The sequence below is a fragment of the Mus pahari genome, chromosome 5, assembly GCF_900095145.1.
Source record: "Mus pahari chromosome 5, PAHARI_EIJ_v1.1, whole genome shotgun sequence".
NCBI classification, from domain to species: Eukaryota; Metazoa; Chordata; class Mammalia; order Rodentia; family Muridae; genus Mus; species Mus pahari.
In genome coordinates, this window is record NC_034594.1 from 106221812 (window position 1) to 106247479 (window position 25668).

A 25668-nucleotide genomic window follows, 5' to 3' on the forward strand; every position below is an offset into this window, starting at 1 on the left:
TCCATGTCAAAAGCATCTCTTGGGATTCTGTAGTGCAGATGGTCCCAGGACCCTATGGATACCCGATCCACCTCAGGGTCTCAAGATAGTATGCTGTAGTATTTGTACATAAACCTGCACATATCTTCCTATGGACTTCTCACTGAGACATCACACACATTTGATATGATGTAAATGCTCATATATGTAAGCTCCTGCTATAGCTATCTTGCTCAGAGAATAAGGACAAAGGAAAAAAATGTCTGTTTATATTCATACTGAGATGATGAAAACAATCCTCAGTCCAATATATAATACTCATCAACAACACATTTCCCTCTGATATTTTTATGATTATTTAGTTTCATGCACCAAAAAAAATCTGCAGAAATGTCTAGCCTATGGTATTGAAGTCAACAAGTTGCCTAAGTGAATTTCTCTCCACCTTATAAAACTCCATGGATGAAAGAGATACAATAAAGTCCCCACCTCCACCCCGGGGTCAGCCTACGATTGCAATGCTCTGCCTCCCACCTGCACCCGTTTCCTGCCAGTCCAGGCATTTTGGAAACTTTGACTGGGAACATTTTGGTGGCAATTTATCACCTCTCCTTCCTTATACGCAACCACAAGTAAAAGAAGAAAAAAGAAGTGGGAGTTTTGTCTTTGAGTTGCAGAAAGAGGCACTGAGTTAGCTTTCTGAGAGCAAGGAAAAGTAGCTCTCAGAATGTGACCGCTCCTTTCAAGACATGGTCCAGGGCGGGTGGGTTGCAACTGTGCCTAGACAGCAGGATGTCCAGAATGGCACGCGCAGGCAATGGTCGCAGACTGGCTTGAGGAGCAGAGGGGAGGTACCCCGTGGAGCCGGGTAGTTTTTACCTAAATGTTTTGGTGGCGAGCGGCAGAGGGGGCGGTGCACGGCCCTAGGTAATGACAGGGCAGTCTAGGAGCCACGCGGGGGCTGCCCGTCCGGTCGCGACCAGAAAGGAGACTGCTTCTCCACCTCCCGCTTTCTTCCCTTGGGGACCGGCCCCACCCCTCCATCCCCTCCCAGCACCCCCCACCTCCGACCCGCCTCGCCCCGCCCCCCTCCTGGCAGCCCCAGCGCGCATGCTCTCTCCCCCCACTGAGTAACCTGGAGATTTAAAAGGCGCCTGCTGGCGCGCGTTGGGGAAGCAGGGGTCCGAGCTCGCACGCGCCAGCCCCAGGTGACAGCCGCGCGCCGGGCCAGGTAGGGGAGGGGCTGGTCCCGGCGGGAAAGGAGCGCGCGGGTGGCCGTGCTCGGCGGTGGCTTTCTGCACCCTGCGGGATGGGGCCGCTCCGTGGCGTCCCGGCCCTGCGCGAGCGGAGGCTCGCGGGGAGGGCGCGGCCCCTGGCGACCGGGTGCCCAGGGCGGGCGCCCGCTCGCGTCCGCGCTGAGTGCGCTTCCTCCCGGAGCGCTGTGCTGTGTTGCCCGCTGTCCCGGGCCGCGCGCGGAGGGCGGGATCGGAGCCGTGGAGTCCCGAGCCAGGCCGACCGAAGGCCGGCCGCCCCTGCTGCAGCCTCCCGCCGCAGAGTTTTCTTTGGAAAGTTGCGTTTATTTCTTCCCTTGTCTGGGCTGCGCCCGAAAGGGGCAGATGAGTCACCGCGGCGCGCACGGTCCACACTTAGGGGACCCCTGGGAGGGCCTTCAACCGGGAGCCCTGGTCGAAGACAGAAGGGGACCCAGCTTTCTTGACCCTAGAATCGGAGCAAGGCTTTGGTGGAGTTGAGGCTGGGATAAAGAGTGTATGTGTGTGTGTGCGATCCCGCGCCCCCCTTCTCTGCCTCCGTTACCCACCTGCGGAGAGTAAAAGCAGCTCCGGCTGTGACTGCTGTGTCCCGAGGCTCAGGTGGGGATGGGGAGTACTCTACAGCGCGAGAAAGCGCTCGGCGGGCGGCAGCACGCCCGGTGGAGAAACCCCAGGAGCTTTGCAGGCTCAGCTCTTCCCTAGTCTCCGCTCCCTGACAGGGAACCCTGTGACTTGCTCTGTCCCTTGCCCTCCGAACCCTGTGACTTGCTCTGTCCCTTGCCCTCCGACTCAGCCCCCTCCATCATGACACACACTTGACTCGTCCAAGGCCACGGAGTACTCGGTGCTTCCTCTTTCCCTAGGAGTATGAATTGGAGGTAGGAAGAGTTTGACCCGGTGGGTACCTGGTGAGAACTTGATACTCAGCTGTGACAGACCCAATCCTAGCTGGCTAAGTTGAATTTTGAATAGCCCAGCTAGGGCTTTGCAACGGAGTAGACGGAGTAGACGCGGCTCAGAATGACTGGCTGGGCTCCTGGAAGCTTTTCTTAGGAGGGTGAGGCAGTTAAGGTTTCTAGCCTCTGTTTCCTACGCATGAAGCACAATCCCTTTCCCAGAGTGTGAAGCTTCGGTGTGGGCCCACGTGCCTAAGGCATGGAGAACAGGTTGACATACAGAGCTGGGAAGGGAAGAGCCCAGGAGCTAGATGCTGGACAGAAAGCCAAGGAAGGAATCACACAGAACACTGTGTTCCAGGGAGTAAGTGGGACAGGATTTGAACCCCCTGGCCTTTCTGTTGGATCCAGTTCATCCCTTCATTCCTCCCTTATCTCCCGCCTGCCCCAGCTCCAGGGCTGGCCTGAAAGCAAGACTGTACTAAAAGTGCCCAGAAAACGAAGCTTCTCTCTGGATGAGTCTAAAGATACTAGGACAGCTGTGGACATACAGGCCCCAGTTAGGGGCTTTGCCAGGAGAAGCTTTCCTATGCACTTTTGGAGTGGAGAGTGAAATCCCCCTTCCCCCATCCCTCTTGACTCACTGAGTAACCCTAAAGGAACAGAAGGAGGAACTGGACAGGGTCCTTGGGTAGTATATTATGCCCTGCAGGCTGCTGGTTTGGGAAAAAGATGTGTACTGGTCCCAAGCTAGAACTGGGCCTAGGCAGAGCCCTGGAGAGAGACAGGCAGAAAGGTAGAGAAGAATGGTCCAAGGTCAAGGAAGGAAGACTGATTTCTGGTGGTAACCTCTGGACTGAAACCTTGTAGCACTTCAGGGATGAGAATAGAGACTGCCCCAAAGCTGGCTTTTCTGGTGCCTGTTCCGCTCTGCTAGTCTGCAAGGCTCTTTAACTTTTCAACCTTGTTGCAAAGTGGGGACCATGATGATGACAATGATCGTATACCCCCCCCCACAGCTTTATGATTGAAGTTAATGACAGCAAGTACAACCAGCACTAACAAACATACATACAGTCTAAAATTATAACTTCATTAAATAACACATGTAGAACTCAACTGTGTCTTTAGCTCAGTGTGGTGGCTTACACCTGTAATCTCAGCGCACTTGGGAGGCAGAAGCAAGAGGATTAGGAGTTCAAGGCCAGTTTTGACTCCATAATGAGTTCCAGACCAGCCTGACCTATGTGAGACTCTGTCTAAAACAACACAAAACAAAACAAAACAAAATCCCCTCAAAACAAAACCTATTTTGTTTTGTGTGAAATGTAGAGAAATGCTCAATGAATGTTGGTTTTAACTATTATATTTATCACCTGTCATCTGGATGGATGGTCTGCAGATGGTTCAATACTCTGGGGGCCCTGCTTTCTGGCTGGTTTTTTTTTTTTTTTTTTTTTTGAGATAGTGTCTATGTAGCTCAGGCTGCTCTTGAACTCACAACTCTGTCTTGACCTCCCTAGCTCTGGGATTATAGGTGTATGCCACCATGCCCAGTTTGAGCCCTGCTCTTTTCTTTTCTTTCTTTTTTTTTAAAGAGACTGTTCTAGGCTTACTTCTTTGAAGACAAGGTCTCGTGGGCTTTGGGAATTTTAAGTAGCTAAGTGACTTGGTTCTAGCAAGTGGCTCGAACCCCATTTCCTCCAAAGTAAGTTATCAGTCTCCTGATTCTGCCTTCTCCTCTGTAAACCAAGCATCCTAGGACCTGCCTTCCAGGATATGGGGATTAAGGGGACCGCTACAGGTAAACCTCTGAGCAGAGCAGCTGGTTACAGTGAGCTTGATAAATGTCAGCTGCTGCTAGTTGGTGACAGGGGAGTCGATCACCGTGGATTAATTTAGAACCTGGTTTCCTAGCCAGGCAGGGAACACCACCATATATAACATATGTAAGCCACGAGTAACACATTTGCAATTGAATTCTGGGTCCAGTGTGAAGAACAGACCAAGACAGGGTGGATATCTTGATCTCTTCCCCTCTCTACTTCCTGATGGGTTTTATGATTAGTGCAGAAACCGTTGCTTGCCTCCCTCCCAAGAGTATACTCACAGGCTGGGGGAGGGTACTGTGTGAGGCAAAGGAGGTGAATATTCACCCTGAAAGGTTAAGGGCTTTCTATGTAGAAAGGTTACATGTTATTTTAGGAAGGCTGTGTGGGGAGGGTGCCCTGCAGTGAGGACTCTGCTCTGTCTTCTCTCTCCAGCCTTGGGGAGGTAGGGGTGGGGGTCGGGTCATGCTACTCTTTGGTACCCACAAGGAAAACCTAGCCCAGCTTTCTAGGCATGCATTCTGTCACTGAGATTCCCAGCCTAACTTCCTTTGACAAGCCAGTGGCCCTGTTTGCTGGACAGTGTGTGTGGAGGCTGGACCAGTTGGTACCAGGCCCAGCGTCTCAAATGCTGGTGCCACTTGACTCACAGCGACAGAGCTGGAGTGCCCAGCTTTGTCTAGTGTTGAGTGTCGCTGCCTGGGGGGCAGGGGCTAGGGACAGAACTCTATCAGTGTCCTGACCTGTGGCCAGAATTACCTGTTTAATCTCGTTTTCTGCTATGTGGTCTGTGTTCTTCCCTCCCTCCCTGAATGGCAGGTGTGGGGAGCCTTTTTAATTCTAAGGTTGGTGATGTCCCCCGTCTCTGCTGATGTCTGTAAAGTGGAGGTTCTATTCATGGGAATTAGATGTAATGTGTATGTCAGCCAAACTTGCATAAACCAGATAGATATTCAAAAGATGTTTGTTTTTCTTCCTTTGACTCTGGAAATCACTTTCTTTGGGGCACGGGGACAAGCAAGCATGAAAAAGGTAGGCAGGAACTTCTATCTCAACTTCCACTGGTTATCAAACACACGGCAGGCTAAATATCCAGCCAGATGGGATCCCTTCAGGACCAGCCAGCCCCTAACAGGAGTTCCTCTCCCCAGAGTGTCTTCAGCAACCCCCAAGTCTCTAATGGCAAGCGTACATTGAGCTAGCAAATAGTGCCCGAGCTAGGAACACTTAGTCACCGTAGGGATGCAGCCAATTCCCAGCTCCTGATGCTGGAGATCCATGGACCTGGATACTGGAGTGCCCCAGACTAACTCCTGGACTCCCTGTTTCAATCAAAAGGTTTCTACATTGCCTGCTTCCTAGACCTCAAGGCCTGGGCTGTGCTCTGCTTCTGTCTTGTCTGGACCACACAAAAATGGTGTCGTGGAAGAGGGGCAAACCAGAGACTGAGGACCAAATGCAGACTCTAGCTTTGCATCCTAGCATAGCAGAGAGTTTAGGGGAAGAGAGAACATGACAACTTGGGGTTCAGGGAGTCCTGTAGGATTAGGTGTGGGACTTGAGCTGCAGAGGGTTCAGGTGAAGGGCAGAGGCTGTTCAGGAAGGGGAAGTAGCTGGAAGCAAAACCCAGCCAAGTGCCAGTAAATTCCTCTGTCCTGGGCCCAAGGAGGTGTGACCATCTAGGACACACAGATCTGCGAGCCGGATCTGAGATCAGAACCCAGTTGTGTGGCTTTGGTTCTCATGTTCTTTCCTGTATCCCTCACTGGAGAGGGGCCAGTAGGAGGGGTGAATGTGTTTGGAAATCCCACGCTCTAGGGCCTGTGCGCCCTTTCTGCGTAGCACCTGCTTACCTTTCATGACTCAGCCGTATGTCCACTTCCTCCAGGAAGCCTTGATTGTGCTGTTGCCGTGACCCCTACTTGCTGGGCATCTTAACGCTTGTACCACCTAACTGCACATGGCTTGCACTTTATCCTTATTTCTCTCTCCTGCCAAGCAGAACTGTCTGTAAGCAGCACTTCCACTGCTGGGGGTGGGGGGATGATAAACAGTTGTGGCTCAGTGAGTTCCGATGGGCATGTTTTTGGGGGGCTCTTTGACATTTCTTTAGGGGTGCTTGGGTTGCATGCTGAGGTGGACTTCCTTGAAGGGTGGGTAGCCTGACTTGTCAATAGTCTCTTTTAGTCTCTCTTTTTCTTTTTAAGATTTATTTATTTTATTAATGTGAGTACACTGTTGCTCTCTTTAGACACACCAGAAGAGGGCATCAAGTCCCATTACAGATGGTTGTGAGCTACCATGTGGTAGCTGGGAATTGAACTCAGGACCTCTGGAAGAGCAGTTAATAATCTTAACCGCTGAGCCATCTTTCCAGTCCAGCTCCCTTTTAATCTCTTCTTACCTTGTTCACCTGAGTGGTTGTTATTTCTGGGCTCGGAAGTCAAACCAAGGGCATTATGTAAGCTCTATGAAGTATCTGCACTGGGTCCTCAGTCTGCTTCGTTTTCGAGACAGGGTCTCACTATATAGCCCTGGCTGACTTAGAACTCACCGTGAAGACTAGACTGGCCTCAAACTCATGGAGATCCACACACCTCTGCTGGGACTAGAAATGTCCCACAGATACCTGGCCTTTTTTTCTTTTCTTTCTTTCTTTTTTTTTTTTTTTTTTTTTTTTTTTTTTTTTGTTATCTCTTTTGAAGCAGGGTCTTGCCATGTAGTCCAATCTGGTCATAAACCCCTAGTCCTCCTGCCTCAGCCTCCCTAATGCTAGGGTTTACAGGTATGTCTGTCCTTCATCTTTGAGACCACACTTCCACAGAACTGGCTGACCCAGAGCCATCATTACAGTTAGGCTGGTTACAGACCTGAGTATCTGGACAGATAGAAGCCAAAAGACCATCAGCTTTGCAACCTTGGAGGCAGGCCAGCCACCCAGAGCTGGGACAACACCTTGTCGGAACACTCTGCCCAGCTGTGCATTTGACCTAAATGCGCGGCCCCTGGCCTCTGTCCTGTGTACCTCACCTCCAGAGAGAGGCCGGGCTAAGGGAGAAGACTCAGATTGGCTGTGTGCACCATGGGAAGAGCTGCTTAGGCCAGCCTGGCTGAGTGGCAGGTGTCAAATTCACAGAGAGAAAGGCTGGTGAAGTTTCACTTTGCAGAAGCTCTGGAAGGGTGCAAAGGAATTTCCCAATGACCTAGAGACCGAGCCAAGACCCCCATTGCTTCCCGCGCTTCCCTCCCTCCTCTGGGGAGGACTTCGGGATTTTTTGGCACACTGCTTTTATTGTGGACCAAGAGGAGAAAGAATTTAGTTACTAATTTCTGCCAGGAACAGAGTCCAGCTCCAGGAGAGAGGAGAGATGGCAGTTCTGTCCCCGATGCCCTGCTTACTCTGCTGCGTTTCAGGTGACTTCTGACCTTGGCACAGTGCCGGTGTCTGCGCAGTGTGTGGACAGGTCTGATGGGGTAAGTACTGCCCGGGAACTCTTCCCCACAGGGTCTTCCTGACTCACTGGCAAGCTCCTCCCTAAGGTCCCGTGGCCTTGTCAGTGGGCACCTGTCCATGAGATCACCCTACCCAAGGCTCAGGGGTGCTGGATCACCTAACCGTACACCTTAGACATTAGCTAGCTTAGCTCTCGGTTTACGGGTATGGAAACTGAGTCCTAGGGTGGTAACTTTCCTGGGTTACCTGGCTAGCTGTCACGTGGCCAAAATAGGACTGGATCTTTCTGACTCCCAGTTCCAAGTATTTTTCAGAATGTTTGAAAGGTTGCAAATTTCCTGGTTTTAGTTTTTCAACCTTGGAAGTGTTAAGTCCCCTGAAACTAACTAACATTTCCTTCTTGTGAACTAAGAATATGAAATACTAACTCTGTATGGTAGACTTTTATTAAGAGGTTTACCAAGCACTGGGTAGTGATGGTTCATGCCTTTAATCCCAGGACTCCCTGGCAGAGGCATTTAGATCTCTTGAGTTCGAGGCCAGCCTGATCTACAGAGTGAGTTCTAGGACAGCCAGGGCTACACACAGAAATTTTGTGTGGAAAAACCAAAAAGCGAACAAACAAAACAAAGCTCCTGGCGTGTTTACCCCCTGGGCGGTTGGTGGGGTCAGCTATTGGCCTCATGGTCCCCGTGGGTGGAAGCATCTGCCGGGTAAGGGTGGGATAGTCTTTCCTCTGCAGATCTGTGGCACTGACCTCGCTCACCTGTTGGGGCCAGCACCTGGGAAGGCGTTTACATTCTTGGCATTCCTCTTCCCACGGGGGCTGCTGGGATCTGGTAAGAGGCCTCGAAGATGAAGTCGAGGAGAAAGGCAGAATTGATCTTTCCAGCCACTCTGTTAGGACAGGAGAAGGCCACACCCAGGTTTCCCCTACCAAAGGCTCTTCTTATCCTTTTCCTCGAATACTACATAGTTTCTAAGTTGTGGTTTGTCGGGTTTTGTTCTTTATTTGTGTTAAGGATGGGATTCCAGAGCGTTCTGCATGAGAGACAAGCACTTTACCTCTGAGCCATACCTGCCGCTTAAAGTTGGCGGTATTGAGTCCCATCCGTGAAATGGGTGGGCAGTTGTACCCTTATCACCCAGTGGCTGGCAGAGTAACTGATTGGAAGGGGGGCTGGTATGCATGTAGCAGTCACCAGGCTAAGCTGCAGTTATAAATCGTAGATGTGGAAACTAAGGGTCAGTAGGTCAAGTTACAAACAGACTCAAACTGGCATCCGACCCAGGTCCTTCCAGCTGACCCCTAAATGCTAGATCACTGTGGAACCTGCCAGGATTCAGGATGGCCAGATTCAGTTTTCCAGCCCCAGGGGTAGAAGAGGGTTCCTAGTTCCAGGACTAGTGCCTGTCCTGGTATGGAGAGCACACACAGAGTGACCTTGGGTGGCAGCTGTTGTCAGCAATGAAGTCTGGTTGGGAGGCCCAGGTGCCTGGAAGCAAAATGCACGTGTGTGTCGCCTGTCGCCGGAGGAGACCTCAAGGGTACTTAAGCCACAGCTTAGGCTGGCCAAGGTGAGGTTCAGGCCAGCCCCAGAGTCCCTGTCACTAGATTGGAGAGAGGAGGGGAGGGAAAGGGAGATCATTGCTGGCTCCAGGGACTGCCTGTTGGCCCTTTCCCTCCCCCTCCCCCATCCTCCAGCATTTGTTTCCGTCCTGAGGCTGCGGCAGGGCTCTTAGACACCGCAACAAAAGCAACTTTCCTTCAAGCCACTGCCACCTGTTGGGTTTTCACACATTTCGAGTGAGTGGGGGGAGGGAGCCGTTGCCCTTTTCCCAGTGTCTCTGGTGTGCCCCTGCTCCCCCCCCAACCCCTCGCTCCCCCTCCCCGAGCCTGGGATTCTCTTTGCTGCCCGGTTGTGACTGGGCTCCCGAGCAGGAGGAGGTGGGGGGCCGACAGCAGCTGGAAGGGGAACTGAGTGGGAAGGGGCCAGAGCTGGCAGCAGGGGAGGGGTTGATAGATTACTCTGCAGGCCCTGAGGTTTCTTCCTAATTCCCTTTGTGTCCCGGCCTGCAGCCCCTCACTCTCCCTGACAAGCTGCTAAGCAGAAGGCTTCCAGTCTGAGGGAAGAAAAGGCAGCTCAGCGGGGTGAACTCTAAATCCCTGGCCTCCGAGCCACGGGGGTGGCGGGAGCTAGGGAACCTGCCCCGGGGTGGGACTGGGTCCCCCTTCCCTCTGCCCAGCCCTGCTCTTTGTTAGGACTCCCTCCTAGTGAAGAACTTGCGTTGTGAGGGGGTCCTGAGCTGCCCGTGAGGTAGCGCGGTCTGCTTTGCGTAGTTACTGTTGAGTTTTTCTCCGGCGGGAGGGGGATAAACAGAGGCCCTCCGTGTTTGGAGATAATTGGCCTCAGAAACCCAAAGGCTGAGTAGTAGGTTGAGAGGTCCTGCACTGCATCTCCCCCTCTCCCAGAAGCCCAGGTAGAAGGTTCCAGAGTACCTGTGCAAGGTCTGAGAGAGAGAGAGAGAGAGAGAGAGAGAGAGAGAGAGAGAGAGAGAGAGAGAGAGTTAGTTGTAAAACAGCAAGCTCAATACCTCATAGGGACCGGTTTGGTTTTGTCAGGTGTTCCCAAGTTTCCTTAAGATGCTACCGTGAGGATCGAGCTGTACTTCGGTAGTTCAGTGTGCCAAGTGTTATTAGGCAAGGCTCATGACATTGGTCTCCTGGGATGGAGGCAGAGAGGGGTATGTGTAGTAAGGGTGCCGCCCTGGGAAACACTCTGAGGCACCTCTGAGGGTCATCCTTCCTGCCGTCGGCCTAGAGGGTCTGCTCAGCTTGCAACAGAGCACTGGATCCAGTCCGCTTTGGAGGAGCAGGGGTCCCCATACCCTTTCTCTCTAGCCTTGTCTGGAGTGGGCCAGGGAAGTTGAACGGTAGCGATCAACCTCTTTCTCTGGCCGTGCCTTGATGCGAGACCCCCCCCCCCCACCAGGTTTCTCGATCTGGGAAGGACAGTGGCTTGTAGTAAAGGCTACACAAGTGTGTTTTTTAACTTACAGAGGGACCCAGCCTGTGAGAAAGCAGTTCTCTTTGTGAGTGTGAAGGGAGGACACAGGGTCGCAGAGCCTGCAGGGTCAGGGTGGGGGCTGAGGCCGTTTGATGTGCCCGGGCGGGGTGTGGGGGACTCTGGCATGCATAAAGAGGCTATAGAATTGCTGTGTGACAGTGGTAGGGCGGGGCCTGTCCCCAGACTCTGCTGCTGCCTGTGGCCTCTTGTCAGCAGAGGGTATCTGCTCCCCCTGCTCCACCTCAGCCTTGTGGGGTGGCAGGAGCCCCCTTTGAAAGCCCTCAAAGGCTTCTTTATGCGTCTTCTGACCCTCCCTTCCCTTACTGAGCTGTGAAGGGCTGCGCTCACTGGGGTCACTTTCCTGTGTTGGCCTCTACTCTGGCTTTTGAGTTTTGGACAAAGTTCAGGCCAAGTTTGTCCCTGTGACTATTTCACTTCCCTCGACTGCCTGCTGGGGGCGACGCTTGGGGAAACATTCTGGGCCATTGGGATCTATCCGGTCCCCTCACCAGGGTTGGGGTTCTTAGGTATGTTGAGGGAAAGACTTAAGCTTTCTATCCCCTAAGCACACCACCCCCCACCCCCCACCCCCGCCACATCTATCCGTTCATTCTTTGCATACACATCTCCCAGGTCCTAGTCTTGCTGGGTGGGTGTCAGAGTTGCCTGCCCTGAGGTTCGATGTGTTACAGCTTAAGGTGCACAGAACTGGATAGAGTCCAGGTTCACTGACATTCCCCGCCCTGTCTTTCCAGGCTTTAGTTCTGATCCTTGGAAGGGTCTGAAAGGTCCAGTCTCTCTGGCCTTCTAGTTGGGCCTTGGAGACCCACAGAGGAGGGGGGAGAAGCTTGAAGCTTGAGAAGGACTTCCGTACCCGTACCCGTACCCGCAAGGCTGCCCATGCTTGTCCTTCTTCCCGTGACCTGGTCAGCCTTCCTCTGCCCTCCTCTTCCTGCCCCCCCTCCCTCCTCTCCAGGTGAGCAGTCTGAGGCTGGCTCCCTGGTTGATCTTCCGTTTGCCAGACCAAATGCTCCAGAAGTAGTCGGGGAAGAGAATCATCGGAAAGTCTCCGAGGCTGGAAGGTCACAGGGAGAGTTAGTCCCTGTCGCCTTGCCAGTGTTCATTTAACCCCAAGAGGATGGGGGAGTCCAGACTGGAAGGGGCCACCGTGATCTGCCTCTCTTCAACTTTGATGACAGCACACACTCTGACACTGCTGCCAGAATGGCCCTGGGCTTCTGTCTTGTTACTCAGAGCAAAGGGCCCGTGGGTCATTCTGTCAGCTGGAGTCAGTGCAGGGGGCGGCCTGCAATAGGGTTGGCATAGTTGGAGCAGGGAGGCAGTTGAGGAAAGTGGGACATTGAAGACAAGAAAGAAGGGGGGCAATGTTCCTTGGGGAGGAAGGTTGGAATTCCTTGTGTAATTCTGGTCTCAGAAAAGTTGGGCTCTCGGGAGTATCTGCATCTCCAGGGCAGAGTAGATATGAAAAGGAGGAGGGCAGACTCAGCAACTTGAAGTATAGGGGTCTGGGACCTGCCTACCTTCCACCCCACTCATATATATCTAGAGCTGTGTGTGCCCCTGGTCCAGACCCCAGATACCAGAGAGAACATCGCTATGGGGTGGAGAGAAGAACTCTAGCTCAGAAGCTACCTGAGGTGTAAGAGGGTGGGGATGGAATACTTATGTTCCTGTTGTCCTGTGAGCCCCCCCATTCCTCCTTACAAAAGTGCTGGAGGACTGAGGGAGAGCTGCCTGCAGGGAGGGAAGGCAGGTGAGGTGACCGGACTAGTGGAGAACACAGGACTTAGCAAATGAGGGCAGGTTTCTGGGTGAGGTTGGGTCTGGCAAAGTCTCTATTTGCTCAAGGAGGACCTGATCCCTTAAACCCAGTGGAGGTGAGAGCCCAGTCCCTCCCAGACTGAGGGTGGAAAGTAGAGTGGCTAGAAATCTGTCACCCCAGAGCCTGCCCCTCTAGACTAGGAAGCTTTCCCTCTGGATCACTAGAAAAAGGGGAGGAGCCAAGTTGAACCCAGAGAAGGCCAGCTAAAACTGAAGTCTGTCCCGGTGCCCCCACCTCAGGACTGTGGGTCAGTATTTTATCTTCCTTTTTATGACACCCTTTTTTATAAGCCCCACCCTTTAGCAAAATGTAGGAACTTTGGGGAGGGAGCTCTCTGGTGCCCAGATTTATCTCCAGTCCTGTATTTCCTAGTCTTTCAGCAGCAGAGCCTCAGAGGGTCAATATGGTGGTGAGCCAGCAGCATGTGGTTGCTGGGGTTTGAACTTGGGACCTCAGGAAGAACAGCCAGTGCTCTTACCTGCTGAGCCATCTCTCTAGCCCCAGAGGGCCAATATGGAATGGACAGGTCTAACTCAGGTTGGTCCACAGTGCCTGGCTCAGCTTAGCGCTTGTGACATGCTTTGTGACATGCAGGGTGCCAGGACCCCGTAGGCCCTGATGCTAGTGGAGATGATAAAAGTGCCTTTTATCGCGAGCTAGTGAAGCTAGCAAAGGAGCTGTCTGGAGGGAGCTACAGCCTCCTCAGCCCTCCCCTTCATGAGTAGCCACTCCTCAGCAACATCCATGGGGTTGATTGGTGAGGAGTGGGAAGGTGTCCTCGTGGGGTGTAGTAGCAAGTTTTGTCTCCTGGTTTTTTGCTGTGGTAAATACAGGTTAGCAGGCTCTTGGCTTTTCTCACCAGGGCCTGGCCTCAGTTCCCCTAATCTTTTAGTACACTTTGATGCTGATTTGAAATTTGTGTGTGTGTGTGTGTGTGTGTGTGTGTGTGTGTGTGTGTGTTTGTAGTGGTGCAGGGTTAAACCCAAGGCTTTACATATGGTATGGTAGGCACTAAGTTACACCCAGCCCTGTCTTTAATCTAGGGGGCTCACTGTGTAGCTGTGTAGTTCAGGCTGGCCCTGAACCAATGATCCTCCTGCTTCAGTATTACAAGTGCTGGAATGGTGGGGCCACCCCACCAGGTCCCTACTTTTATCGTTTGCATAGCAGGCAGCAGCGGTGCCATCTCCAGGAGGTAAGTCCCGAGGTTACTCAGCCAGCAGACCCAGTGGCTGGCGAGGCTGGGCTGGGTATACTTGTCTGTGTGAGTGGGGGGCCAGAGGTCACCTGACATCTCAGTAGCTTAGGGCTCATTGGCATCCTCTCAGATGCCACCAATTAATATCTAACTGTTGAGATCTTGGATCATGTCCCGTGTGAGGCTGGGGTTGAGGAGTGGCCCCAGCTGGTTGTAATGTGTGTGGGGGTTGGACTATCTTCCTGCCTCCTGTGAACTTGAGGGAAAACTCAAGGGAGAGATTCTTGCTTGGGCTTAGGCTTTACCAAGAGGAACCCTGTGTCAGTGACAGGTTGAACCCCCCACTTAAGGAACTGTACCCTTTCTTCTTCCCTCTTGTCTCTGTCCTGGAGTGTGGGGTTACTGTGTGACGTGGCTCAGGGCCAGGAGGCAGAGAATAGGAAGTACCCCTTTGTTTTCCTTTTAGAAATGTTCTGTGCACATATTTATGTACGGGTTTTATGTGCTTGTTTATGTGAGCGGAGGCCAGAGGTCAACTCATGGATGTCTTCCTTGAGTCCGTTACTGAGCCTGGAGCTCACCAATTGGCTAGACTGGCTGGCCAGTGAGTTATAGCCATCTGCCAGACTCTGCTGGTACTGGGTGAGACAAGTGCAGCCACAGTGGCTTTCTCATGGGGCTGGGGGTCAGATCCTTATGTTTTGTTTTGTTTTTTTTATATCAGGCATTTTGCCAACTGAGCCACCCCTGCCGCTGACTGGAAATGTTTGTGTGTGTGTGTGTGTCTGTGTTTATGTGTGTGTGTGTCTATATGTTCAGTTCATGTGTATATGTATATCTGTGTGTGCAGAGGCTGGAGATTGATAATCAGATGGCCTCTTCAATGCTTCTCCACCTCATTTTCTGAGACTGGATCTTCCACTGAAGCTGGGCTTCACCGAATCTGCTGGCTGTCCCTGGTGTCATTATGTTTCCACCTTCCAGCCCTGGGAGTGCGGGGACTACATGAATTACTACGCCCGACTAAAAAGTTGCCGGGAATCCAAACGTATAGCCTCATGTTTGAACACCCACTGAGCCACCACCTCTCAGCCCCAGAACTGTCACTTTTAACAAGACTTGAGTGGCTCAGCTTGGGAAGTTGGAAAGCAAAGCCAAATGAATTGGGGCCTGGTAGAGGGTGTCTCAGGCCACCTTGAAAGCCAGTCCTGAGTTCCCCCAAAAGGGGTAGTTGTAGAGACGCTTCAGATGAGAATAAATGACATCTGCTTGGCCTTGGGGTATGCTGCGGTTCAGACGTAACTTCTCTTATTAATTACATCAATGCTAGACTAATATTAAATGAGAGCCTCTGGGTCGGGGCACCTGAGCATAGGGCTACATCACTGGCCTGCAAATGAGCAGGATTCAGAGGATGTGAAGCAGATCCTGGAGACCTGGTGCCCGGGATGCGACATTTCATGTGACTGTGACATTCCTGCCCTTCTAGGATCCGTCCGACCGACGAGATGTGTCCCCATCAAGCAAGGCACTAGATGGTGACGTGTTTAGCGTGGGATGAGATGCTGAATTGGCACTAAAGGGCTGGCAGAAATGGGAACCTGGCTGCACCCTCGGAGGTTGGTGCTAGTGAGGAGGAGCAGTCACGGCAGGGCTGATTCAAACCATCTGTGGAGTATGTGAGTGGCCCCTGGAGCCCTCCCTGCCCTGTCCATCATGATCCAGAGGCTGTGGGCCAGCCGTCTGCTACGGCACCGGAAAGCTCAGCTCCTGCTGGTCAACCTGCTCACCTTTGGCCTGGAGGTGTGCCTGGCTGCCGGCATTACCTATGTGCCACCCCTTCTGCTGGAGGTCGGGGTAGAGGAGAAGTTCATGACCATGGTGTTGGGTGAGTCACTTCAGCTTCCTTTCTTCCGGCTCTGGTGCTCGGGGCTGGGTTGTAGGCAGCATTTTTCTTGCCCAGGGAGTGGCTCAGAAGGCAGTGCCTGGTGTGTAGGGGGCATTGCCAGTTCTCATTTATACCCCATAGCCCTTGAGGACAATCCACTCTACACACATGGAAAGAGATGGTTTGGAAAGGCTAGGTTCTTCTTACTTAACCCAACTGCCGTATCTGCAGATCAGTAGAACTGGGACTTCACCACGATTCCCGGGCAGGGTTCTTTTTCCTGGGCACGGGACAGGCGGTGTGGGTTTCCAATACTATGACCAAACTCGTCAAGAGCACGGGAGGTCATTGGCTACTCTGTGGATTTCCTCTGTGGCTTCTCCTCCTTCAGGGAAAGGATGTCTCATGAGGATGCAGGCTCTGGGGTCTGGCTGCCTGCAGAAACCCTGCTTCTAACCCGCAGCAGACGCGAGTCTTTGCATCAGTATTGCTTCTCAGGTTCGGCATGGCTCCGCTGTTTCCTCCTCTGAAAACAAGATGTTTATAACACCCACACTGAGAGGAGTGGAGTCTCTGTGACTGCTGTATGGGGGCTTGCCTCTTGTCCCTTTGTCCCGGCCACTGATCTGTGCTGTTTGTCCTTGCAGGCATTGGCCCGGTACTGGGCCTGGTTTCTGTTCCGCTCCTAGGCTCAGCCAGTGACCAGTGGCGTGGGCGCTATGGCCGCCGGAGACCCTTTATCTGGGCCCTGTCCCTGGGTGTCCTGCTAAGCCTCTTTCTCATCCCGAGGGCTGGCTGGCTGGCAGGGCTGCTGTGCCCAGACACCAGGCCCCTGGAGTTGGCCCTGCTCATCCTGGGAGTGGGGCTGCTGGACTTTTGTGGCCAGGTGTGCTTCACTCCGTTGGAGGCCTTACTCTCCGACCTCTTCCGGGACCCAGACCACTGCCGCCAAGCCTTCTCCGTCTACGCCTTCATGATCAGCCTCGGGGGCTGCCTGGGCTACCTCTTACCTGCCATTGACTGGGACACCAGCGCTCTGGCCCCCTACCTGGGCACTCAGGAAGAATGCCTCTTCGGCCTCCTCACCCTCATCTTCCTCGTCTGCATGGCAGCCACTCTGTTTGTGACGGAGGAGGCAGTACTGGGCCCACCCGAGCCGGCAGAAGGGTTGTTGGTCTCCTCCGCGTCACGCCGATGCGGCCCATGCCACGTTGGCCTGGCTTTCCGGAATCTGGGTGCCCTGTTTCCCCGGATGCACCAGCTCTGCTGCCGCATGCCTCGCACTCTGCGCCGGCTCTTTGTGGCTGAGCTGTGCAGCTGGATGGCACTTATGACTTTCACACTGTTCTACACGGACTTCGTGGGAGAGGGGCTGTACCAGGGTATACCCAGAGCCGAGCCAGGCACCGAGGCCCGGAGGCATTATGATGAAGGTGAGTCTTTAGCACTAGTGGAAACTGCTGTTGGCGGCTGCCCTGTAGAGGACAGGCCGGGGTTGGGAGATGCTCACGGCCTGGACCTCGGCTGGTGATTCTACCCCGGGACCCAGCCCCCGTCAATAAAGGAAAAAGGATCTATCTATGTGCAGTGGCGCATGAACACAGCTGTCGTCTTGGTTGATTCAGTAGGGCTTCTAGGTCTATGTGGCTCCAGTTCCATTGGGCCCTGTGCTCCCTGCTTGCTTTCCAGTAACTCGCCAAGCCTTCTAGTTCAGCATTCCACTGAACTGTCTTAGAGCCAGTGTGGGGGCCGTTTTGTGATCTCCCCCATCCTCCCTTACATACCTTGTACCTCTTCCCTAGAACATTTTCCTCTGCCCTTTTTTCAACAGCCTTGGTCACATTCACTAATTACAGTCTAGATGTTGTCATCGTTGCGGGCAGGTGGGGAGGGCCCCCGGGGAGCAGATGCCCATGGCTACTAGTCTCTAGCTCCCCAGATTGTATAGGGTCCTTACCCCACTTCTTCCCTACCCCCAGGCATTCGAATGGGCAGCCTGGGGCTCTTCCTGCAGTGTGCCATCTCCCTGCTCTTCTCCCTGGTCATGGACAGGCTGGTACAGAAGTTCGGCACACGGTCAGTCTATCTGGCCAGTGTGATGACCTTTCCTGTGGCTGCCGCTGCCACATGCCTGTCCCACAGCGTGGTGGTAGTGACAGCCTCAGCTGCCCTCACCGGGTTCACCTTCTCGGCCTTGCAGATCCTGCCTTACACGCTCGCCTCCCTCTACCATCGTGAGAAGCAGGTACTCCCATCGGCTAGTACAGGGTGGGGGCGGCCTGAGAATGTGGCGTCTGACAAGAGATGGTGGAAAAGACTTGGCTTTCTCTGACCGGAGAGGACCGCTGGGGCCAGAGGCTACAGCCGCTGAAGGAGGGTAGATTAGATTCTAGGAGTGACTTCCTGGCTTTAGAGCTAGAAAGCCCTTGAGTGGATGATTGCAGGAAGTGCAGAGTCCCTCACTAGGAATCTTGAAGAATAAGCATACAACGGAAGTCCTTTATTCCAGGCTGTATTATTATATCCAGAGGTAGAGTGTGGGTCCCTGGCGTGTGACTGTGGCAGGTGGCAGTGGCAATGGCCTGGCCTTAGCTATTCTTTGCGGAGAGGCAATGTGATCGATCTCTATCCTGCTTGCTGCAAGATGACGGAAGTTTCTTTCTTCCTGCCCCTCTTTCTAGTTTACCTTCTAACCCTCTGTGTCTCTCTCTCTCTGTCCCCCACCCACCCCTCCTCTCCCTGCTTTCTTCCTTTGCATCCATCCTTTTCCTCGATCCCTTCCGTGCATATCTGAGCCTGACATACTAACTTCGTTTACCTGAGGTTAATAAACTGGGGAGGAAGAGGGGAGGCCGGGGCGCTGGCACCTTAATCCACACTAACCAGTTCCTGCAGAAGGCCCTCTTCCTTGGCAGGCTTCCTGACTCAGACAGCGTGCTCACTCTGTCTCCTGCACTGCCCTCCCTGAGCTTTAAGGACCTGGATTCAGAACTCCATCAGAAGAAGCACAAGTTGGTGTAGCTTAGGGAAGAGACCATAGGCCTTCTCTTCTAGAGTTTTCAGAGTTAGAAAAGACCTGGCCCTGGCTGCAGCTTGTTCGGCAGTAATTTGTAGGGGTGTGGTGGGGGGTGGGCTGGTAATGGGAACCTGGTCCCTTCTGTTGACTCTCATGGAGCTCTGGGCTGGGGCTTTAAAAGCTGCTGTCCAAAGATGAGGCTAGAGCACCTGTGGTTATACCAGGAGTAGCCTTCTTCTCTGTACTGAGGAGCATGTCTGTCCTGGGGACCTGTCCAGCATCCAGCCTTAGTGGTCTTTCCTTGGATGGCAGGCAGGAAAAAAAAAAAAAAAAAAAAAGGGTCTCTAGCAGCAGCCTGGGGACAGGCTTGGTCCTGCATACTGTCCTAACTGTCCTTTGCCACTGCCTGAGTTACGGGATGAGCTGATGAGTTGTGGGTTTCTCTGGCATTGCCTGGGAGCTTCCAGCTCTCTGGTGCAACCAGCCCCATCAGCCTTCTGTGCCAGGCAGTGCCTGGCACAGGGACCAGTACGGGGTAAAACCTTGTCTTGTTCTTCAGGAGGAAGCCCCAGGCCATTGGGGCTTAGGGTTGCTGGAGGAGGGGGTGGTGGCCCGACAGACATGTGTTCTCTAGCCTCTGGCAGCCTACAGGAAGAAACTGAAAAATGTCAGGGTCAGGCAGCTGGGCTGTGGAGGCAAAAGCAGAGCTCCCTGCTGCCTCTCCCTTTTGTGGGCCCAATTACTGGGCTCTCCCTGGCCAAAGGCCAAGGCAGTGACCTCATGCTGGACAGTTATCTCTAGCAGGCCTGGACCCTAGAGGGGCAGGACAGTGAAGACTTCCCTGTGGTCCAGTGGAAGAAAGGGTGTGCAGGGGATTGAGGGGAGTCCCTGTGGAACTTGGGACCTCGAAAGCGCCTCCTTTGTTTTTTTGTTTGTTTTTGTTTTCTCCTCTGTTCTTCCGTGTCTCTGTTCTGTCCGTCTCATTCTTCCTATCTTTTCTAGAGGGCTCTGCACATTTCTCAACCTGTGGATCTGAGTTGACTGACTCCTTGTGTATTCTAAGAAAAGCTAGAATAGACTTCAGGCTGTTTCCCCAACCATGCTAAGGGGGTGGGGTGGGGTGGGGGGATGGAGAGTCTGCTTGGAATCCACATCAAGTAGCATTTCCTCAGGTTTTGGATTTACCCCCCACCCCCCACCCCCTGAAAGCCAGTTGCCTGGTTTCCTATAGCCCCTGGTTAGAGGCAGTGAGGGCCTGTTGTCATATACAGGAATCCCGGCACCTGAATACACACCTCTCTTTGTTCCCTTTTTATCCCCACCCTCAGGTGTTCCTGCCCAAATACCGAGGGGACGCTGGAGGTAGCAGCGGTGAGGACAGCCAGACAACCAGCTTCTTGCCAGGCCCTAAGCCGGGAGCTCCCTTCCCCAATGGACATGTGGGCCCTGGCGGCAGCAGCATCCTGGTCCCTCCACCCGCACTCTGTGGGGCCTCTGCCTGCGATGTCTCCATGCGAGTGGTGGTGGGTGAGCCACCTGAGCCCAGGGTTGTTACGGGACGGGGCATTTGCCTGGACCTGGCCATCCTGGACAGTGCCTTTCTGCTGTCCCAGGTGGCTCCGTCCCTGTTCATGGGCTCCATTGTCCAGCTGAGCCACTCTGTCACTGCCTATATGGTGTCAGCTGCAGGCTTGGGTCTGGTTGCCATTTACTTTGCTACACAGGTAGTGTTTGACAAGAACGACTTGGCCAAATACTCAGTGTAGAATTCTGTAAGGCATCAAAGAGAGGGTCTGCCTCGTGGGTTCTCAGCCCTTAGAGGGCTGCAGAGCTGGCCTTTCCAGGTCTTTGTCGCCTAAGTGGCTCTCTGCTGCCATCTTAAGGCAGTGAGGTGTATAGTTGCACAGATAGGAGCCAGAGCTCTTGCCTCTTGCTTCAGAATCTGGCTGGCCTACTGGCAGCTTCTTGAATGGATGTCAGTCTGAAGTTCTGCAGGGATGCAAATGTGGTCTGTACAGGTGCTTTATCAAGGCTCCAAGTTAACAGCTAACCTCCTGCTTAAGTCACCAGAGGAAGGATTTGGGGGACTTGAATGAACTTCCCTCCAAGTCCCTTGTCCAGATTCTGCCACTGTTGCTCTTGCATGGGAGTTTCTTGTAGGAAACCCTCCTCCACAGGATTCAGCAGGGTGGAAGTTGGAAGGAGGAACCCTAGCAGGCAAGATGAAACCCCACAATCTACAGCACTGCCTTTCTGCTGAGTCTCCCACCCCCACTTGTTTCAGGAAATGGCTCAGCTTGTTGGCCCTTGTGTTGCCACGGAGACACAGGCCTTTAAATATTTAATTTATTTATTTAACAAATGAGAAGAACATTCATTCCCAGCCTTTTTATGTTGTGCCTAGTTGAGTAGGGTGGGATCCCCTAAAACTGGGTCCTCTAAAATAGCTGGTCACTGTGCTAGATATTGCCAGACTCCTCTTCTGGGGTGATAGATATGGTCCCCCAAACTGCTTAGCCCAGTACCTCGAGCAATCTATTCATCCTAATTGAGAGCCATAAGATGTTCCTGCTCAAGAATTGGGACCCAAGGTCTCCACAGCATACCAAATTCCAATTCTCTCTTGACCCAGTTTGGTTCCCTGATTGCCCGCTGCTTCCTATGGGAAAGGACCATGAAGAGATTGCCCTTCCGAGTCTGTCCCCTGGCTCCATGACCTCTCAATGGGGCTCTCTGAACCCTAAGCACAAACGTGGTTCCTTAGGCTTCTGCCCGTCTCAGCCTCTGGGACATATCTGTCACAGCCTGGGGAACCTCACACAAACTCAGGAGTGCTCCCCGCCAGAGCCAGTGAGCTCATCGCGTCTAGGGGGATTTCAGTGCTGATTGCAATAATGTTATCTATGTCTTATTTATTTAGCAGAGTAAATATTTTATACCGTATGTGATAAATCAGAGTATAATGTTTATGGTGATGAAATTAAAAGCTTCGTATATGTTTACTTGATATGTGTCTTTTCTGTGTGAGGAGGAGGCCCTTCTAAAATCAGCCTCACTCTGTTCCTGGGGGACTCTTAAGCTTTGGCAGCATCAGTTCCCATGCACAGCCAGCAGATGGAGCCAGGTGTAGAGGACAGGAAGAAAACTGCAACACTGCAGTTTTCTGCTTCTCGGGAGGGGTCAGTGAAGATGGAGCATTCACAGCGAGGATGCTGGGAGTGCAGTTGGCGTGTGGAGGCAGGATTTCAGCAGTTGCCATGACAACGTTCTTTCAGGTTACATTCTCACCTCAGCCTCTGGTCCACTTCTTTTCCTGAGACAGGGTTTCTCTGTGTAGCTCTGGCTGTCCTGGAACTCACTTTGTAGACCAGGCAGGCCTCAAACTCAGAAATCCACCTGCCTCTGCCTCCCAAGTGCTGGGATTAAAGGCGTATGCCACCACACCCGGCAAGTAGGGTCTTTCATTGAACCAGAATCTCATGATTTTGCTTAGTTTGTTTGGCCACTGAACTCCTGGTATCTGCCTGGCTCCACTTCTCAATGCTGGACTCACAGACACAAGCAGGCAGTCATGCCTGGCTTTTTATGTGAGCACCAGGGATTTGAACATAGGACCTCATGTTTACAGAACAAGTGCTTTAAGCCACTGAGCCATCTCCCTAGCCCTGGGGAGATGTGTTAGAGCATAAGTAAATCTCATATGGGTTCTGTCTCTTTAAGTCTCATAATCCATAGTAAAGGCTGTTTTTTTTTTTTTTTCTTTGAAATCTGGTAAATAAACTGGGAGACTTATGCTAGAGATGTCTGCATTCCCATAGTTACTCATATTTTCATTTGTTTTTGAGACAGAGTCTCAGACTTTGAATTATTTTTTTACATTTGATCATTTTATGTAAGTGGGGGAGGTATGTTCTAGGACGATCCGTGGGGATTGCCTCAGTACTCCTATCCTTGGGTCATCAGGCTTAGCAGCAAACAACCTCACTGACTAAGCCATTTTGCCAGCCCGACCGACCCAACCGTGAATTCCTGATCCTCTTGATCCTCTCTCTTCCACCTTTTGAGTGCTGGGATTGCAGACATTTGTCACCAGCGCTGCTCACGCAGTCCTGGAGCTTTGTGTGTGCCAGGGAAACACGCCAGCTACTCAGCCCCTTACGTGTTCTTATTGTCCTTGTGCTATCTGGAGACAAGTGTTTAAGTCCGACTAGATGAGATTTGGGTTGCTTTGTGAGAATGCTGAATAGATTCCTGCACCTCCATAAAGGAAGCATGCAGTGTCTGAGCCACAACCTGGCTGTCTCTCTGGCTGGATGTTAGTAATCAGACAGCTTTATGTAGAATTGTTGTAGTCTGAGTGTCCTTTATCTGGTATGCTTGGGACCACAAGTATTTCTGATTTCTCTTCTTTTTTCTTTTTTCAGATTTTAAAGTATTTGGATATATAGAAGGAAGTATCTAAGACATGAGACTCAATATATTCTATATAATATGTAATATCCGGTGTTCTGTCTTCAGACACACCAGAAGAGTGCATCAGATTCCATCACAGATGGCTGTGAGCCACCATGTGGTTGCTGGGAATTGAACTCGGGAATCACTGGAAGAGCAGTCAATGCTCTTAACTGCTGAGCCATCTCTCTCCAGCCCTGCCATTGAACTTTTGACCCTCCTGCCTCTGACTGCAAAATTCTGGATTATAAGTAGGAGCCACCATGGATGGCTAAATATATCACACCCCATATATTAAAAAAAAATGTTTTTGGTAGCATTGGGGATTGAACCAGGGTCTTTCACATGCTAGGCAAGGATATCTGGAGGTATATCTCTACCCCTTAAAAACCTTTTATTAAACATAAATATAGCATAACTTCTGATTCAAGTTCAGATGGTAGCTTTCATTTACACATGTATTTTATCAACCTAATTTTTCTCATACTGACACAGAACTGAGGCCTGGCCCAGAGACTTTGAGTGCATGTGCCTGTGTGTGTGTGTGTGTGTGTGTGTGTGTGTGTGTGTGTGTGTGTGTGTGTGTTAAGGGTAGTGTGAAAAAGAAAAGAATCATTGGTCATTCCGTTATTGCTGTGGTTAACCATCAGCTCAGAACCTGACCCCTAGGGCCAGTAATTCTCTTCTCTCTGGAGTCCTCCCTTCTCAGCAGGGTTTACAAAGGATGAATTCTTAGGGAGCAGGAAGCTTAGGCGCAGAGTGGTATTTCAACACAAATTCTGAATAACTGGGACTGAGGTCTTCTGCAGATTCGAACTACATTTCTCATACAAGCTACACTTACTCCCAACTTACTGAGAAATAGGAAAGGCACTGAAGGGGGAGCTAAGAGGAAGGCAGGGGGGCCTGTGGAAAGCAGGTGGGATGTGGTCTCATACATGAGCCAACTGGCCCCCGCTGTGACCTGTAGGCCTGGGCCCGGCGGGTGCATTTCATGGGGATGGGGAGGAAGAAGCTGAGACACCTCAGGCAGTCGGTGAGAGACTCCTGTGGATGGAGGAGGAAAGTCCAGACCGACATGGCTTCCTTTGACCGCCGGTGCTGGGCCCACCTGTTTCAAACAGGGTAGAGTGACCTGGGGAAGGAGCTTGCTGGGTGTGTGATGTCTCATCTTCCATACACTCCTGGTCTTTTTGGCCCTCTGGCCCTCTCTGCAGAGCCTCCGTTTACCCCCTTCACCACTGTGGGAAAAGCCCTTGTTTTCCAGGGTGAGGGTTGATTACAGTAGCCTGGCAGTCTGGTCACTGATAACTGAGAGCTGTTTGGAACTGTGACTTTCAGCCATCCAATACTGTTACCAGATCGCTCTGTGTATTCAGAGGCAGCTTGCTATGACCTGGAACAATACTGCTTGACCTCAGTGTGCTCTTGCTGGAAGTAGGCCTTGTGCAGATGTCCATGTGTATGTGTATGGCATGTTGTTCCGCTCAACTTCATCTCTATAGACTTTAGCAAATTTACAGCCCCTACGTATTTCAGTCTTTAATTAAATCAGTTATCACTTCCTCTGTGATCCAGGTCAGTGTCAACTTCCTGTTCATGGAGGCAGCTGGGCTCTGGGAAGGATATCCCACAAACTACAAGCTACAGATTTCTTAGTATTTGATTGCAATGACATCTCACTAGTGTGGATGGCTCAGGAAGATATGTTGAAACCTAGGCCAGTACACTGGAGGTGGGCCTTTAGGTGACTCAGCCATGAGGAGTCATGAGGGTAAAATCCTGAATGGGGTTAGAGGCTCCAAATCCAGGCATAAGGCACGTGCCTGATATCCTAGTACTTGGGAGGTAGAAGGAGGAACATAGAGAGTTCTGGGTCAGCGCACGTGTCCAGCAGATCTGTAACATATTATACCTTTTCTACAGAGGTAATATTTAAAAATTAGAAGGTAGTTAAAAAAAAAAAGGTGGTCAGGACCTTTAAAAAGCCCCCCTGTCTGACCACAGTGCCATCCACCAGCCATCGCTGCTCCCTGAAAACCTGGTGTGCTCTAAAATGGGTAGCATAAGATGCTGTTCTTGCTCTGTGAGAATTCTAATCATCTGTGCACCCATGAGATGGGTAGAAATTAGGAATTGAGCCTGCCAATGTTGACGGCACATGCCTTTGATTCCAAGCACTTGAGAGGCAAAGGCAGGCAAATCTCTGAGTTCAAGGCCAGTCTGGTCTACAGAGCAAGTTCCAGGACAGCCAGGGTTACACAAAGAAACCTTGTCTCAAAAAACAAAAACAAAACCAAGTTGTGGCCCTATGAATAGGTTTGGCCCTCATAGACTCATGCATCTGTGTGCTTGGTCCATGGGCAGAGGTATTATGAGGAGAAGTAGGTTGTCACTGCAGGGCTTTGAGGTCTCCTAGTGATCATGCTCTGCCTAGTGTGGAGCAGACCCCCCTCCTGACTGACTGCTGAAGACAGTCTCCTTCTGTTGCCTTTGGATCAAGTGTTGAACTCTTGGCTCCTCCAGCGCCATGTCTGTCTGCCTGCACACTGCCATGCTTTCTGTCATGATGAGAATGGACTGAACCTTTGGAATTATAAGCCAGCCCCAATTAAGTGTTTTATGAGTTAAGAGTTGTCATGGTCATGATGTCTTTTCAGAGCAACAAAACCCAAACTAAGATATGCGTTTAAAGCTTTCTAGAGGCCAGGCATGGTGGCGCATGCCTTTAATCCCAGCACTCAGGAGGCAGAGGCAGGCGGATTTCTGAGTTC

General features: G+C 52.0%; 1 protein-coding gene across 5 annotated transcripts; it reads left to right on the top strand.

Moving 5' to 3' along the window:
• The first annotated feature begins 1072 nt into the window (after window positions 1-1072).
• Slc45a3 (solute carrier family 45 member 3) lies at window positions 1073-21449 on the top strand. 5 transcript variants are annotated; one of them, XM_021198887.1, is made up of 5 exons: window positions 1073-1210; window positions 15028-15426; window positions 16074-16859; window positions 17406-17671; window positions 19771-21449. In XM_021198887.1, exons 2-5 carry the CDS (start codon window positions 15255-15257, stop codon window positions 20206-20208), a joined length of 1662 nt encoding a protein of 553 aa, XP_021054546.1. In that variant the 5' UTR covers window positions 1073-1210; window positions 15028-15254; the 3' UTR covers window positions 20209-21449. The 5 variants fall into 5 exon arrangements, with proteins under 5 accessions (XP_021054546.1, XP_029395146.1, XP_029395144.1 ...); XM_029539286.1 differs by having other exon boundaries at window positions 1117-1187; XM_029539284.1 differs by lacking the exon at window positions 1073-1210 and adding an exon at window positions 7077-7449.
• The last annotated feature ends 4219 nt before the right edge of the window (window positions 21450-25668 follow it).

Coding starts and splice junctions, on each gene's coding strand:
- Slc45a3 (XM_021198887.1), top strand. CDS start 15,255: ATGATCCAGAGGCTGTGGGCCAGCCGTCTGCTACGGCACCGGAAAGCT. Junction 15,427..16,073: donor GTTCATGACCATGGTGTTGG/GTGAGTCACTTC, acceptor TTGTCCTTGCAG/GCATTGGCCCGGTACTGGGC. Junction 16,860..17,405: donor CCGGAGGCATTATGATGAAG/GTGAGTCTTTAG, acceptor CCCTACCCCCAG/GCATTCGAATGGGCAGCCTG.